The following is a 14,835-nucleotide window of genomic DNA, read 5'->3' on the forward strand; positions in this document are numbered from 1 at the left end:
TTTTTCTCTTGTTGTTACACCACTTGCACTTCTCCATTAAAGATTGTTTAATTATACTACAATCTTTTGCATTTCAATCTTTTACACTTCTCCCTCGTTGAATGCAACACGTCTATCTTTGCATTTCGATCCTCAAATTTAAACGAAATGTCAAAATCGCCCTGAAGTGATGAAGATTACATTACATTCGATCCTTATTATTTTCTCTTCTGCATCAGCTTTGATACTAATGACCAACTGCTCTTCTTTTCAATTGAAGAAGAGAGACATAAGAATTAAAAAAGTAAATAAGTGACAGGAGTCTGCAAGAATTAGAAGTGTGCATTCGGGTTTCGGTTCGGTTTTTCACCATAACCGAACCGAACCGAACCCGAAAAACCGAATTTCGCCTAAAAGCAAAACCGAACCGAAACCGAAAACCGAAAAACTGAAAACCGAACTTAAAAACCCGAGCTTAAAAACCCAAACTAAACCGAAAAACCGAAATTATATAAAAAACCGAAATATCGAAAAACCTTAAACCGAAAAACCGTCTATAATAAGAAATATTCAGAGATACTTAGCAATCAATTTGCAACTTAACAATACATAATCGCCTGGAGCCATATGGTGTCAAGGTTAGAGAACCGAGGGAGCAGCGGAGCTGGAATCCGGTGTGTGAACAACAGCGGTTGCTCAAAGCAGAGGGCTGTGCGGCGATGGCGGCGGCGGACAGCACCGGGCTGAACTCAGCAGCAGCAGGCACGGCTACTCGGCTACGCGGTGGCGGTGCTTGATGCATCAGTGAACGGCGGCAGACAGCAGCGTCGGCGGAGAACGGTGGCAGCGGCGATGCCGAGTTTTGCCGGAGAGGAGTTTTAGAACGTGAAAGGGAGAGATTGTTTCTGGGAATTTCAAATGAGAAGTGAAAATTGAGAATAGAGAGAGAAAGTGGTGACTTGAATTTGGGGTAGAAGAGAGATAGGGAGCTGTTGCTTACTTTTATTCAAAATAAGTTGACTCTTTTGATAATTGGGCTACTGTACCAAGTATTTTTATTTGGGCCAAGTTGTTGATGAATTAAGTGGGCTGGAGTATTAAATAATAGTACTAATATATATATATATATATATATATATAATAAATAATTAAATAAATTCGGTTATTCGGTTATTTTCTTCCCCCGAACCGAATCGAACCGAACCGAAAAACTGAAATTTTTGTATTTTCAAAACAGAACCGAAAAACCGAAATAACCGAACCGAATTTCAAAATTTCGGTTTGGTTCGGTTCGGATATTCGGTTTCCGATTTTTTTGCTCACCCCTAAATTAGACTAAAATTGCCTTGGGTGACGTAATGGCTAAAAGAGAATGAAAAAGGCATAAAAAGACTTGAAATAGTAAAAAAATTTATTTGAAATGATATTATACTCATACATCGAGGATATTTTCTAAACACAAATACCCGTGGAGTTCGAATGGGCATACATACACATACACATACACATGTCCTTATTTTACAGTTCACTCTTTAAATAATGATATTTATTATTAACATATAATACATATACTAACCTTTAATTCTCAGTCATACCAATATGCACATTATTATAAGCAATACTCAATTAAGAAATCGATTTTGAGTGCAAAACACCCTACTTTGTACGTCTAAATGTCTCAATTATATGAACGTCTAACTTTCACAGAACACCCTACTTTGTACGTCTAAATGTCTCAATTATAATGAACGTCTAACTTTCACAGAACACCCTACTTTGTATGTCTAAATGTCTCAATTATAATGAAAGTCTAACTTTCACAACTTCTCCTGTCCTCGGCTATCATTTGGACCATGATCACCTTGAACATCATTTTTCATAATTTAATTACCAATGTTATATAGTTATTGACAATTGTAAATTACTCTTTATTTTTTTAACATATTTCACTTACTATCAACAAGACAAAACAAGATGCTAAATGTTCTCTACACTCATACCATAACATACCACATTCCAAAAGCTTAAAGAAACTATAAAAAGAACCAAACATGCTACTTTCCATAAGCTTATAAAAAGTTTTTTAAAAAAACAATTCAAAAGCTTATAAATTTCTTTAAAAAAAAAAACAATTCGCGGGGAAAAAAACCACCAAACATGCTACTTTCCAAAAGCTTAGAAAACGTTTTTTTTTAAAAAATAACAATTCAAAAGGTTATAAAAAGTTTTTTTTAAAAAAACAATTCGCGAAAAAAAAAACCAATTCGCGCCCAAAAAGTTTTTTTTTTTTAAACAATTCGCGAAAAAAAAACCAATTCGCGCCCACCGTGGGGCCTCGAACCCACGACACAAGGTTAAGAGCCTTGCGCTCTACCAACTAAGCTAGACGGGCTTGTTACAATTATTAATATTTGTTTTCTAGCTTGATCACATTTACTCCCAATAGCCACTCTTATTTTTGAAATAAATAGCATGTGCAGAACCAAATCCAGCTAATATGTTTCATGGTTGTGTTGCAAGTTTCTATTTTAAATTTCCAAAATTATTAATATAAAAGTTTACTTCTTGAAGAAATAAGAGTCCACTTAATTAAAAAAACACCATAGAATACTATTTTTCTACTATTACTTTGAATAAGTAAAGCAATATATCGATGAGGTGGGCAAACCACATCCCATATCGGAGAATTAGTAGAGTTGCAAACAATATATATGGGTTGTTCCAACTCCATTAACATGAAGTCTTTTGGGGAGTCTCTTTAAAACAAAACCGTGAGGGCTTAGCCTAAAGCGTATAATATTATAGTAACGTGAGTTTGGCAAAGTGAAATTGGCAAAACAAAAAGAGACATGCACATATTCAATCCTATGTTGAAATTCCCACAATTCATATACCCACCAACCATGTAGAGATAAAATTCTTACCTACTTGTTTCCACAAGAATTGAAGAAGGGGAAATTGGGTGTTCAATCTTTGATCTAAAAATGACGAAGAAGATATGAGACAAGGGGGAAGATGGTGATGATGGCCGGTTAGACCCCACGACGGATGCAAGTGCCGCGGCGGCTAGGGGGAACGACCGAGATTTCGGTGGTTAGAGTATGTGTATGTATCGAATGAGAGTATTGTATGTTGGGAGAAGAAGACTTCCTTTTCTTGAATTTATCTCTTTTCTTTTTAATTGACAACTACAAAAACAAGGTGATCAACCACATGTGTCTACTAGTATTTGATGTTGTCGACACAACTCATATTGATTAGATGAGATGTCAAAATCGATGTGGCAAAGTAAATCAATGTGATAGAGAGAGTATTTTTCATGAACATAAAATTAAATAACAAAAATTATGAATCTATACTAATTTAAAGTGCAAGTTTGATTAAAAGTCCTTAATGCACTTTTGGAGGGAATATGGAAGGATGAGGTGTCTTCTACTCAAAAATAATTTTTTAAGGCAAAAACAATTGGACAAATAATAGCCCAATAAAATGCTAACTTCTTGAAGAAGTGTTAAAACACATTTAAATAGTGCACTACCATTAAATTTTTTTTATAATTAAGTTATTAAATTTATATATTAATTAGCCTTATATTTGAGTTAAATTGGAATTGTGCTAGAGAGTTTAGTTTGCCTTCCATTTATTTATGTTAAAATTGAGATTTAATCATTTATTGTAATACCTTTTCTCCTAATTAATTCACAAGCTAAACGACAACACATGTATGTAATGCTTACAATTTCCATCCTATATTTACTCAATTAAAGTTTTTAGTTCTTATATTTTAATTCGCCTCTAATTAAACAATACTACTAAGTTTATAGATTAAACTAAGGAATAAGATGACATTATATATATTTAAAATTAAATCTAACTTAGTATAACTTCTTAATATAAAGAGTAGTGTAAATTCTCACATTATTCAAAACAAACAAGATGCATAAAATATTATCGTTATTTTAAGTGACATTAGTAATTTACTTTTTATACGTATATGTGGCGGGAAGTAAGAAATTTATTCTTTCCAATATAAAAAATTCATTTAGCCTTTGGAAATGTATATCAAGTTATGCTATGGTCTGAAATTAAAAAAAATAAACAGTCAACTAAAATGTGATTATTAGATAATACAAATTTTCTAACTTGACTTCTCAAAGAAGTTTTAAATTTATATGATTTAAATTATTCATATATTTAATGTGGATATGCTTAATATTCCATATATTTTTTCAAATTAATTTTTTATAAATTAAGCTATTAAATTTATATATTAATTTACCTTATATTTGGATTAATGACTTGCATGACACTTTCAATAAACATCTTTACTCACTCATATTTTCTTTATTTGTATATCTTATTCTAATTAATTCATACTCTTTGATCATTAGTCACACATCTTATTTTTGTCATTAATTTTATTATTTTTACTTTACTTAGATTATAAATTAAAATTGCATAAATGTTTCATTCACTGGGGGTAGTAAATTCTTCATTTTGAGTGAGACAAGATAAATACATTTCTGTTTTTTTAAATCTCCATATTGCTTTCAATTCTTATTTTCTATATATTTATTATATTTAATATTCATTATTTGAAACTCTTATGTCCCGTGCATAGCTCGGGTGTTAATACTAGTTTATTCATAATACCACAAAATCATTAACTTTTTTAACTTAATTTTGTATTTTTCATGAACTTAAATTGAATAACAAAATCATGAATTTATATAATTACAAACTTTGTGATTTTATAAATCAATACCCCTTTACTTTGTCATTAAATCAATAGAATACTAGTAATGAGGTATTACAATCATATTCATGGATAAACACTCTTAATGGGCACCTAATTTAAAAAAAAAATCATTCGGCCCATGAGTTGCAGTTTAGGGGTTTAGGGTTTTTTTGGGGAAACTACGACGACAAATTTATCTCCAGCCAGCGCCTGCAAATCACAACTGAAGATGGGAAAAGCGAAGAAATCTCCTAAGTTTGCTGTCATGAAGAAAATCGTCACCCATAAAGCAATTAAACAGTAAACCCCCCCCCTCGTCGATTCACAGTTAAAGCTATATTTTCGTGAATTCATGTTTTTGTTAATTTTCAATTCCTCTACTTGCTATTGCAGGTACAAGGAGGATGTCTTGAACCCTAACAGGAAAGACTTGACTAAGGAGAAACTTCCCCGCAATGTGTGAGTTTCATACTCCCTCCGGCCCGTGCTACTCGCACGTTTGCTTTTCGGCTCGTCACAAAGTCCTTACACTATTTATAATTTAAGTTAGAATTAATGCATTTAATTAATATGTTAGTTTAAGCTAAGAGCTCTTTTATTAAGTGATGTCTCATTACACCTAAAATTCTTTTTTAATTACAAAAAAAATCAATCCCAAATTTACGGCCTAAAATGAAAAATGCGAGTAGCATGGGACGGAGGGAGTATTTCTTAGCCTAAATTTCATATTTTGAATCTTACTATTGTGTTGTAACCGTATTTACACATATTATACTGGGTTCGTTAGTCCAGTTTAGATCTTCGTATTGAATTTGATTTCAAATTGGTATTTGATGCAGGCCGCAAGTTTCATCGGCGCTTTACTTCAAACACAATACTGCTTTAGGGCAGCCTTACCGAGTATTGGTGGATACTAACTTCATTAATTTCTCCATCCAAAATAAAGTGAGTGCTGCCAGTTTCTACATTTCATTGTTTTTTAATTTTTTATTTTCGCCTGCATGAATGATACACTTCGTTAAAGAAGTGGGATGAAAACAAGGTTACAATTATTGTGAGATATTTATGGAGTTTGAAATTCTGTGATGTTCCTTTATCTGGTTCTTGAATTTTGATTGGGATGGAGAAGTTAAGTGATATATGGTTGCCAGAGAGCTTCTGTTCGAGACTTAACATGGAAAAGAAGAAGTAACTGCAGATTTGGGAAAATGAGAATGAAGGATTGTAGAAGAAGAAAACATGTTAATGAGTGTACATGATCTCTTTTATGGAGTTGATATAAAACTATCTAACTACAAAATACAAATATGATCAGCATTTAACAACCTTGCTGCACAACAGTTTAACTACCTTCTCTAACAGAATCTTATTCCGCCTTCATTCGTTTAACCTTCTCGATCCTTCTCTGCTCATCTCCTTTCCATTTATCATTACTGTGCTGGAAAAAAGAATAAAATCTACCTAAATCGTCTTAGGTTATATATAGGGATATTAGTTTATCAATTCTTTAAATATATATAAACTATAGGTTCTGACTGTTTATTACCTTATTCTTATTGATTGTCCAAATATGTTGCAGTTAGATTTGGAGAAAGCAATGATGGACTGCTTGTATGCAAAATGTAGGTTATGCTAGCATTCTTTACACAACTTATTTGTACACTTATTTGTATTAATGACTTGGTCTCATCTTTCTCGCTGTAGGCACTCCTTGCATTACGGATTGTGTTATGGCCGAGCTTGAGAAGTTAGGTCAGAAATACCGAGTTGCTTTGAGGCACGTTCTTTCACCCAATTTAAGTTTCTTTATCTTGGATAGTATAAGTTATATAACTTCTATTCGAAGTTTTAAGTTCATGCCAGTGTTGTTAGGGTCGCGGGTCGGTCCGGGGCGATGAGGCTGTACCTCGGGTCGCGGGGCTATGGGGCGCCGGGGCGAGGGACCCACGAATCGGGGCGCAAAATTATTTATTATTTATATATTAGTAATAATAATGATTAAAGATAATTCACTATAATATAAATACTTATATTTACATAACAGGAAAAAAATATTTTTAAAGTTCAATTTTGACATTGGGTAGAAAAGAATTATTGGAGGAATTATAATCAATTTACTTATTATAATATTTAATTAATGGATTTTATAATAGAGTCATTTCGGAAAAAGATGAAAGATTGGAAGAAATAATAAATTATTATTTTATTTATCTTCATTTAAATAAACATAATTATTATTTTAAATCTCTTCATTTAATCATAAAACAAATTATCAAATAAACATATAATTATTATTTTATTTCTCTTCATTTAATTCATAAAACAAATTAGGTAAAATGAAAAGCTCCATAAATAGAGATTGTGATGTTCTAAACATTACTAAATTAGCTTTATATAAACCTAAAATTAAATTATAAATATAAGGAATTAATAAAATATGTTACTTATACAAATAATAAAAATAAACAATAATTGATGGAGTACTACATGAATAAGTCAAAAAGCAATTTCGTTTCCCAATGTAAACTCTCTCTCTCTATCCTGTCTCCGTCTCCCCTCCCTCTTCTTTTTTCTGTGTAAAACTAAAAATCTGCAAGGCGGACGGTAACAGGTAAGCCCCCGCCGCTAGTTCCGTCTCTCGCCCAGAGCGCGCCCCGACGGCGCCCCACATATTTCGCTCGGCTCACCCATGTTGGGGCGAAGCCGGCCTCGATCATGGCGACCCGCGTCCCGAGCGCACCCCGGGCGCGTTTTTGACAACACTGGTTCATGCTGCTATTACACTGATGTTGAGAGTGCTAGAGTGCTGGTGAGCCTTAGCTGATAGTCTACATTAATGCAATATGAGTATTAGTAATAATGCAAGTGCTCAAAGCATTTACTTTTTACTTCTCCCCAAGGGTCTCCCCCAAAAATACCCAATATCTATTTTGTGGCAAGTGTGTTACAGTATGATGAATATCATGTATGCTGGAATTAGCTTGTTTCCTATACTAAGTTTGGTAAATGTTTGTTTTTCTTTCTTGTATCAACAGAATTGCAAAGGATCCTCCATTTGAAAGGCTTCCCTGCATACACAAAGGAACTTATGCTGATGACTGTCTTGTTGACAGGGTTACACAGGTAAAAAATATGATCATCTGATATTTAGACTTGAAGGTCTTTCTTGTTCCAACCTTTTCTACTATGTCTTAACGATGGTAATCGAGAGAGGTGATACTCATATTGGCAAAGGGAAGATATAGGTTATTTGAGAGTAGAATAGTTTTGTATTGCAGTGTCTTTGATCGATGTACACATTCTACATTATATAGGATAACATCATTCCTATCTATGGTAAAGTGTAAATGTGTAATCAATCTATTTCCTGACTATATACAATTGAATCAATTACTTATTCTACTCAATCAATTACTTATTCTCGGTGGGAATATTCCATGGGATTTGTTTTGACACTCCCCCTCAAGTTGAGAAACGGTATCCCCGATACTCAACTTGCCCAAAATCTCCTTGAAGGCCTTTGGATGTACTGCTTTGGTCAAGATGTCTGCCAGCTGTTCTTCAGATCGTACAAATGGGAACTCAATGGTGCCGGCCTCGAGATTTTCTTTGATGAAATGCCGATCGACTTCTACATGTTTTGTTCTATCGTGTTGCACCGGAGTCTCTGAGATACTGATCGCTGCCTTATTGTCGCAGAATAATTGGCTTTTCCGTGTAGGTGGGTAGCCAATTTCTGTTAATAGCCTCCTTAACCATAGGATCTCCATAAGTCCACTCCTAATCCCTCTGAACTCTGCCTCGGCACTTGATAAGGCTACAACTTTCTGCTTCTTGCTCCTCCACGTAACAAGATTTCCTCCAACAAAGGTGAAGTAGCCTCCTGTGGACTTTCTATCGACGGGGTTACTTGCCCAATCAGCGTCGGTGTATCCGTCAATCTCGAGGTCTTCGTTTTTGGCTAAGAAAACTCCATAGCCCACCGTCCCTTTTAGGTATCGAACGATTCTTAAGGCTGCTTCCATGTGGTCGGTTTGTGGTCGGTGCATGAACTGACTGACTATGCCGACTGCATAAGTGATGTCTGGCCGGGTGTGTGACAAGTAGATAAGTTTTCCTACCAGTCGTTGATATCGTTCTCGATCTGCAAGGTCGGCTCCTTCTACTATCTTCAACCCGTGATTAGTGATCATGGGAGTTTCTGCCGGTTTGCACTCCAATAAGCCGGTTTCCGCTAACAGATCTAGGACATATTTTTTCTGCCTCAGGAATATCCCGTGTCTTGATCTTAATACTTCGATTCCAAGGAAATATTTCAACGCTCCGAGATCTTTCATTGCAAACTCCTTGAATAGGTTCTCTCTCAGGCTTTGAATCTCTTCGCTGTCATCTCCCGTGATTATCATGTCGTCCACATAGATAATTAGGCAGGTTATCTTGTCTCCCCGTTTCTTCGTGAAGAGCGTGTGATCTGACTGACTCTGTTTGAACCCTTGTTTAACCATGGCCTGGCAAAACCTTCCAAACCAGACTCTTGGTGATTGCTTTAGTCCGTATAGTGTTTTCCTCAGTCGACACACTTGGCCTGTTCCAAATTCTGCCGAAAAACCAGGAGGAACTTCCATATAGACTTCCTTATTTTCTCCCAATTCTCCATGGAGGAAGGCATTGGTGACGTCGAACTGATGCAAAGGCCAGTCTTTACACGCAGCTATAGATAGCAAAGCTCGGACAGTGTTCAACTTTGCAACAGGGGAGAAGGTCTCTTCATAATCTATGCCATATACTTGAGTGTATCCTTTTGCCACGAGTCTCGCCTTATACCTCTCGATTGAACCATCCGCTTTTCTTTTAATAGTGAAGATCCATCGACATCCAACCGGTTTCTTCCCATCAGGTAGAGTGCACTTCTCCCATGTTCCGTTTGTGACGAGGGCATCTATCTCCTTCTTCATGGCTTCTCTCCAATGTTTATGTTTTGACGCCTCTTCGAAAGACTGTGGGATTTCTTCCTCCTCATATAAGGCAGCTTCGAATGCTCGGGCCATTTCTGACAGCTGTCGTTGGGCAATATTTGCTACTGCATACCTAGCTTTTCTTCCTTTCCATTCCGGTGAGTATCTTCGAGGTGCAACTCCTCTTGTACTTCTAGCAGGTAGCTCGTAAGTCACTTGATCAGTGCACCCTTCAATAGTTTCACATTCAGCTCCACTGTTCCTGTCAAGATTAGTGTTTCTCGGAGATGCACTATTATTATCTGGACCAGTTACCTCAGGAATCGATGACGGGGTTGATGTTTGGTTGATGCCACTTTGCTCCTCGTTCTGAACTACAGGACGTGACGGCCCGGCGGTGTCGCTAACCTCCTCTGTTGGACCAACGTCTGTGACAGGACTTGACAGTGGTTGTGGTTCTCCCCCTGATTGGATTTCCCTTGGGCTAGTGATAGTCATGGGTGTAGGCAGCCAATTTAGTAGGTCACTGTTCGGATGATTATCTGAAGGTTGAGTCTCCCCCTGACTACTAGATTGGCTGTAGAAATATTCCCCCTCTACAAAATCACAATTCAAAGTGGTATGCACGGTCTTAGTGTTTGGGTCGTAACATCTATATCCCTTTTGGTTTTTTCCGTAGCCTAGGAAGACACACTTGAGGGCACAGGGGGAAAATTTGGTACGGTCTTGCTTAGGGATATGTACGAAGACAGTACACCCAAACACCCTAGGTTCCAGAGACAGGGACGACGGTAGCTCGAAATGTTGGGAAAAAAGGTCTAGTGGTGACTTGAATTCTAGAATCCCTGTTGGTAATCGGTTCATAAGGTAGACTGCAGTCGCAACGGCTTCAGGCCAAAAGGATTTGGGTATTTTGGATTCTATTAAAAGGGCTCTGGTGATTTCAAGAATATACCTATTTTTCCTTTCGGCTACCCTATTTTGTTCTGGAGTGTAGGCACACGATGTCTGGTGAACTAATCCCTTTTCCCGGAAAAAGTCTTGCATTTTTGTGTTGACAAATTCCCCCCCGTTATCTGATCTTAAGATTTGGATCGTTTGGTTATACTGAGTTTGGACTAGGGTATAGAACTGGGTAAATTTGTCAAAAACGTCAGACTTATTTTTTAAGAAATATATCCAAGTCATACGGGAATAATCATCAATGAATAACACAAAATATCGAAAGCCTTGACCCCCAATAATAGGTGCAGGACCCCACACACCAGAATGTATTAAAGCAAAAGGTTTTTTCATTCTCGTATTGTTCAATTTAAATGTGTGCCTGTGGCTTTTGGCTAACAAACAAGTTTCACAATGAAAGGAGTTCATAGAATTAACTAACTTAGGATAAAGCATGCGAAGATATCCTATGGACGGATGTCCTAGCCGACGATGCCAAAGCCAAGCCTGTCTGTCTGTCGGTCCGTGAGTCAGCATCGCGGCACTCTGTTGGGCTATCTCGTCCACATAGTACAGGCCTCGTCGCTCAGTGCCACGCCCAACTATCGTCCCCGTCTTGATATCCTGTAACATGCAAGATTTTGGCTGCATTAGTAATTTACAATGAAGCTCTTTAGTGACATGACTAATTGATAGGAGCTTGTGCGATAATGAAGGGACAAAAAGACAATTAGAAAGGCGTAAAGTGGGCGAGATAGTGATTGTGCCGGCCCCTTGGACCCGGGCTAGATCCCCACTGGCTGTTTGGACGTAGGACTTCGTGGATTTTGAGATGGTCAGAAAATCAGACTCGTCGAAAGACATTGTGTCCGTTGCTCCGCAATCAAAAATCCAGTGGGTATTTTTAGGGCCTGTTTGGGATATGGAACAAGCTAAGGCATCAAAGGAATTTTTACATGGTATGGAGGGCAAATTTTCGAATTTCTCAGAATTTTGGGGTGTATTCTGTAAGGGTTTTCCTGTGTGGGGTTCAGATTGAGATTTTGGATAATTGAGGGGGCTAATATCTGGTGGTTTGACTTTTCTGGGGTTATTTGGTAATTTATGGGATTTTTGGGGTAGAATCTGGGAGGTTTTTTGGATTCGGGGGCCAGGGTGCGATTTAGGAGAGTATGGGGGAGTAATTTGAGAGGTATTTTCGGCTTGGGGCTTAGGGTGCGATTTTGGGTTTAATTGGGCCTTTAGGGCTCGATCCTCCTTCCTTTCTTCCGGAGCCGACTCCGAAACCCTAGCCCCCGCCGTTGCATCCTCTCCAGTGGGGTCCCAGCCGCCGCCATCTCCCTGTCGCCGGTGAGGCCCATCCCGATTTCTTTACCTTCCGACCATACTCTAGCAACCGTTGCTGATGCAACTGCTCCCTCCTCTGTCGTCGACTGATCTCGGTTGTTCCTTCCATTGGCCGCAATTGGACCGATGCCGCCCGTCGATACGTCGGCGTAGGTGGCCCGGTCGATTGTTACGGCTGCCGCTGCTCTTCCACCTCCTCCGCCATTATTCCGATTCCTTTGTTGTCGAGCCTTCTTCATCTCGTCCCACCAATCCGGGAACCCGTGGAGGTGAAAGCACGTTTCCTTTGTGTGCTTCTTCCCCCCACAATGAGAACACACAAGCTTGCTTTTGTCCTCATCCCGTCGATAGGGTTTCGATGACGGCGGCTGGTTCTGGGTGGAAAACGTTCGGCTTCGGTCGACAGTGGCTAGTCCAATTCCTACTCCGGAGTCCTTGGTTTCGGAGTTCATTAGTTTCTCGTTGACAGCTTCACGTCTGACCATTCCATAGGCTTTTCTGGCCGTTGGGAGGGGATCCATATTTAGGATCTCTCGCTTGATTTTGTCGTATCTGTCGTCGAGTGCCCATATGAATTGGTATAACCGGTGTCGTTGAACGATCTGGTTGTACTTCTCGATGGTGGACGGTGTGTCCATTGGATTCGGGTCTCGGCTATCGATTGAAATCCATAAGTCTTGGAACTTCTGCCATAAGTTTTCTAGAGTCATGTTTCCTTGTCTCATCCCGTATGTTTGCCTGTGCAGGTCTGAGATTTGGAACGGATCGGTACCGCTTCCATACGTGATGGCCAAGTTCTCCCACAGATCTTGAGCCGTCTCGTATTGTGATACCTCGTTCACCAGGCTGGCTTCGATGTGGTTGATAATCCAATTGAAACAGCAGTGGTCTCGCTGGATCCATCGTGTGTATTCTGGATCCTTCGGAGCGGGAGGCTCTGACACTCCAGAGATGTGAGATATCAGGCCTTTCCCTCCGATGGCCTTTTGCATCAGTTTCGCCCACAGGGGATAGTTCTCCCCATTAAGCTTGGTTTGAACATGAACCTCACCCAACGACTCTGGTTGGTGATCGGTTCTGGGTTGCGATTTTTGGGAGTTTTGAGACATACTGAGTCTCATTAGTTCTGCGAATTGTTCGGCAGAAAGAATCACGGGTTGGTTTGTGTTTTGGGGTGGTTTGGAATCAGATTCTGACATCTTCTTGGTTGGTTTCTTTTGCAGGTTACGAAAGGCCGGGAAAGGTATACGAGACTGATGATATCGTTCTGAGTCTCAATCCCGATTTAGCCTGCTCTGATACCATCTTAACGATGGTAATCGAGAGAGGTGATACTCATATTGGCAAAGGGAAGATATAGGTTATTTGAGAGTAGAATAGTTTTGTATTGCAGTGTCTTTGATCGATGTACACATTCTACATTATATAGGATAACATCATTCCTATCTATGGTAAAGTGTAAATGTGTAATCAATCTATTTCCTGACTATATACAATTGAATCAATTACTTATTCTACTCAATCAATTACTTATTCTCGGTGGGAATATTCCATGGGATTTGTTTTGACACTATGTGCATTGGAAAAATTGCCAAAATGATCTTTTCTGAATTTTGCTGTTGTCAAATTGTATTTAATGTTTTTGTGAGTTTTTTTTTATGGCAAACAAACTAATAGGTTGCCATCATGGCCAACGAAACAGCATAAGTGCTACATTGTTGCAACCTGTGATCGGGACCTGAAGAGAAGAATCCGTAAGGTATGATCAACTCACGTGCAGGACTTAGAATTATAATATTCCATTTACACATGCCTCGTATATTAGCGATTTGGTGATGAGATTGGTCGATTTTCAGATCCCTGGTGTGCCAATTATGTACATTACAAAGCATCAATATTCCATTGAACGGCTACCTGAGGCTACAATTGGTGGAGGTAGGATAAACCATTTGTTATCAACACGTTTTCCGTACTCGTCTTTAAAGTTTTTCATATCTTGTTTGTCTTTTTTGCTTTGCATTTGGTGCAGCTCCTAGAGTTTAAAAATCTGGGGGGCTCATTTGCTCGATAACTACCCTAGAAAACGTGAGACACCACTTTGTTTATTAGCTTAGAACATTTATCCGGGCGTTGCAAGTGGGTCGATGCTGAGTATATCACGAGGATGTGGCTAATGGAGCCTGTTCTGAAACATTATTTCAAGATAGCTATTGTAATGTAACTGATCTTTTTGGTGCAATAGTTGGGCTACTACCGTAAACAACATGAAATCTTGTCACTTGTATTACTCCCAACTTAACTTGGTAAAACTCACAAAATCTCAAAACTTTTGGAAATTCTAGTTTTTTTTCAAGTTTGTCACAAGTTATATTTTGTATTCAAATGATGTCGTTTAATATTACTTTTGCTATTCAATTTAGAGAAAATTAATTTTGGAGGAAAAAAAAACTGAAGATGGTGTATTTAGATATTTAAATATAATAGACTTTGAGGGAAAATTAAAAATTATTTAAAGTTTATATGTTTATATGCAAATAACTCAAGAAAATATAATACGTACATAGTACTCTGTGAAATGTTGTCTAGTTTTGTCATTTTGGTCCGTCTGTGAAAAATTGTCCACTATGTTTTTTTTTCTATTTTTGATAATTAGATCTCACTTTTCATCATCTCTTTACACTCACATTCTATTATAAAACTAATATATAAATGTGAGACTCTCACTCTACTGACTTTTTCAACTCACACTTCTTCACATTTATTAAAGCTCGTGTTGAGTCAAACTTGGACAATATTTCATGATGGAGGGAGCAATTTATAATGAATAAACAGGAGTACAATACAAAGAGAAAAATGGACAAATGTGTCAAAATA

General features: G+C 37.7%; 1 protein-coding gene, 1 long non-coding RNA gene and 1 other non-coding gene across 5 annotated transcripts; 1 reads left to right on the forward strand and 2 right to left on the reverse strand.

Moving 5' to 3' along the window:
* Window positions 1-468: 468 nt before the first annotated feature.
* LOC121800207 lies at window positions 469-3,146 on the reverse strand. The gene is made up of 2 exons (XR_006050453.1): window positions 2,904-3,146; window positions 469-884 (listed from the first exon to the last, which is right to left on the reverse strand). It is a non-coding gene; the product is annotated as an uncharacterized LOC121800207 (long non-coding RNA).
* Window positions 2,299-2,371, reverse strand: TRNAK-CUU. Its single transcript has one exon. It is a non-coding gene; the product is annotated as a tRNA-Lys (tRNA).
* Window positions 3,147-4,837: 1,691 nt separating the features above from the next.
* LOC121751415 (rRNA-processing protein FCF1 homolog) lies at window positions 4,838-14,297 on the forward strand. 3 transcript variants are annotated; one of them, XM_042146155.1, is made up of 9 exons: window positions 4,840-5,017; window positions 5,111-5,176; window positions 5,557-5,662; window positions 6,297-6,339; window positions 6,422-6,494; window positions 7,753-7,840; window positions 13,664-13,720; window positions 13,818-13,896; window positions 13,991-14,297. In XM_042146155.1, exons 1-9 carry the CDS (start codon window positions 4,947-4,949, stop codon window positions 14,002-14,004), a joined length of 597 nt encoding a protein of 198 aa, XP_042002089.1. In that variant the 5' UTR covers window positions 4,840-4,946; the 3' UTR covers window positions 14,005-14,297. The 3 variants fall into 3 exon arrangements, with proteins under 3 accessions (XP_042002105.1, XP_042002089.1, XP_042002097.1); XM_042146163.1 differs by lacking the exons at window positions 13,664-13,720; window positions 13,818-13,896; window positions 13,991-14,297 and adding an exon at window positions 13,185-13,526 and having other exon boundaries at window positions 4,842-5,017; XM_042146171.1 differs by lacking the exons at window positions 7,753-7,840; window positions 13,664-13,720; window positions 13,818-13,896; window positions 13,991-14,297 and adding an exon at window positions 6,590-6,888 and having other exon boundaries at window positions 4,838-5,017.
* Window positions 14,298-14,835: the final 538 nt, after the last annotated feature.

The sequence above is a fragment of the Salvia splendens genome, chromosome 1 (assembly GCF_004379255.2).
Source record: "Salvia splendens isolate huo1 chromosome 1, SspV2, whole genome shotgun sequence".
In the NCBI taxonomy this organism is placed as follows: domain Eukaryota; kingdom Viridiplantae; phylum Streptophyta; class Magnoliopsida; order Lamiales; family Lamiaceae; genus Salvia; species Salvia splendens.

What these genes read in the sequence shown, in the direction of transcription:
- LOC121751415 (XM_042146155.1), top strand. Translation starts at nt 4,947, where the DNA reads ATGGGAAAAGCGAAGAAATCTCCTAAGTTTGCTGTCATGAAGAAAATC. An exon ending in ATTTCTCCATCCAAAATAAA is followed by an intron (nt 5,663 to 6,296) that starts GTGAGTGCTGCC and finishes AATATGTTGCAG; the next exon opens with TTAGATTTGGAGAAAGCAAT. An exon ending in GGACTGCTTGTATGCAAAAT is followed by an intron (nt 6,340 to 6,421) that starts GTAGGTTATGCT and finishes TTCTCGCTGTAG; the next exon opens with GCACTCCTTGCATTACGGAT.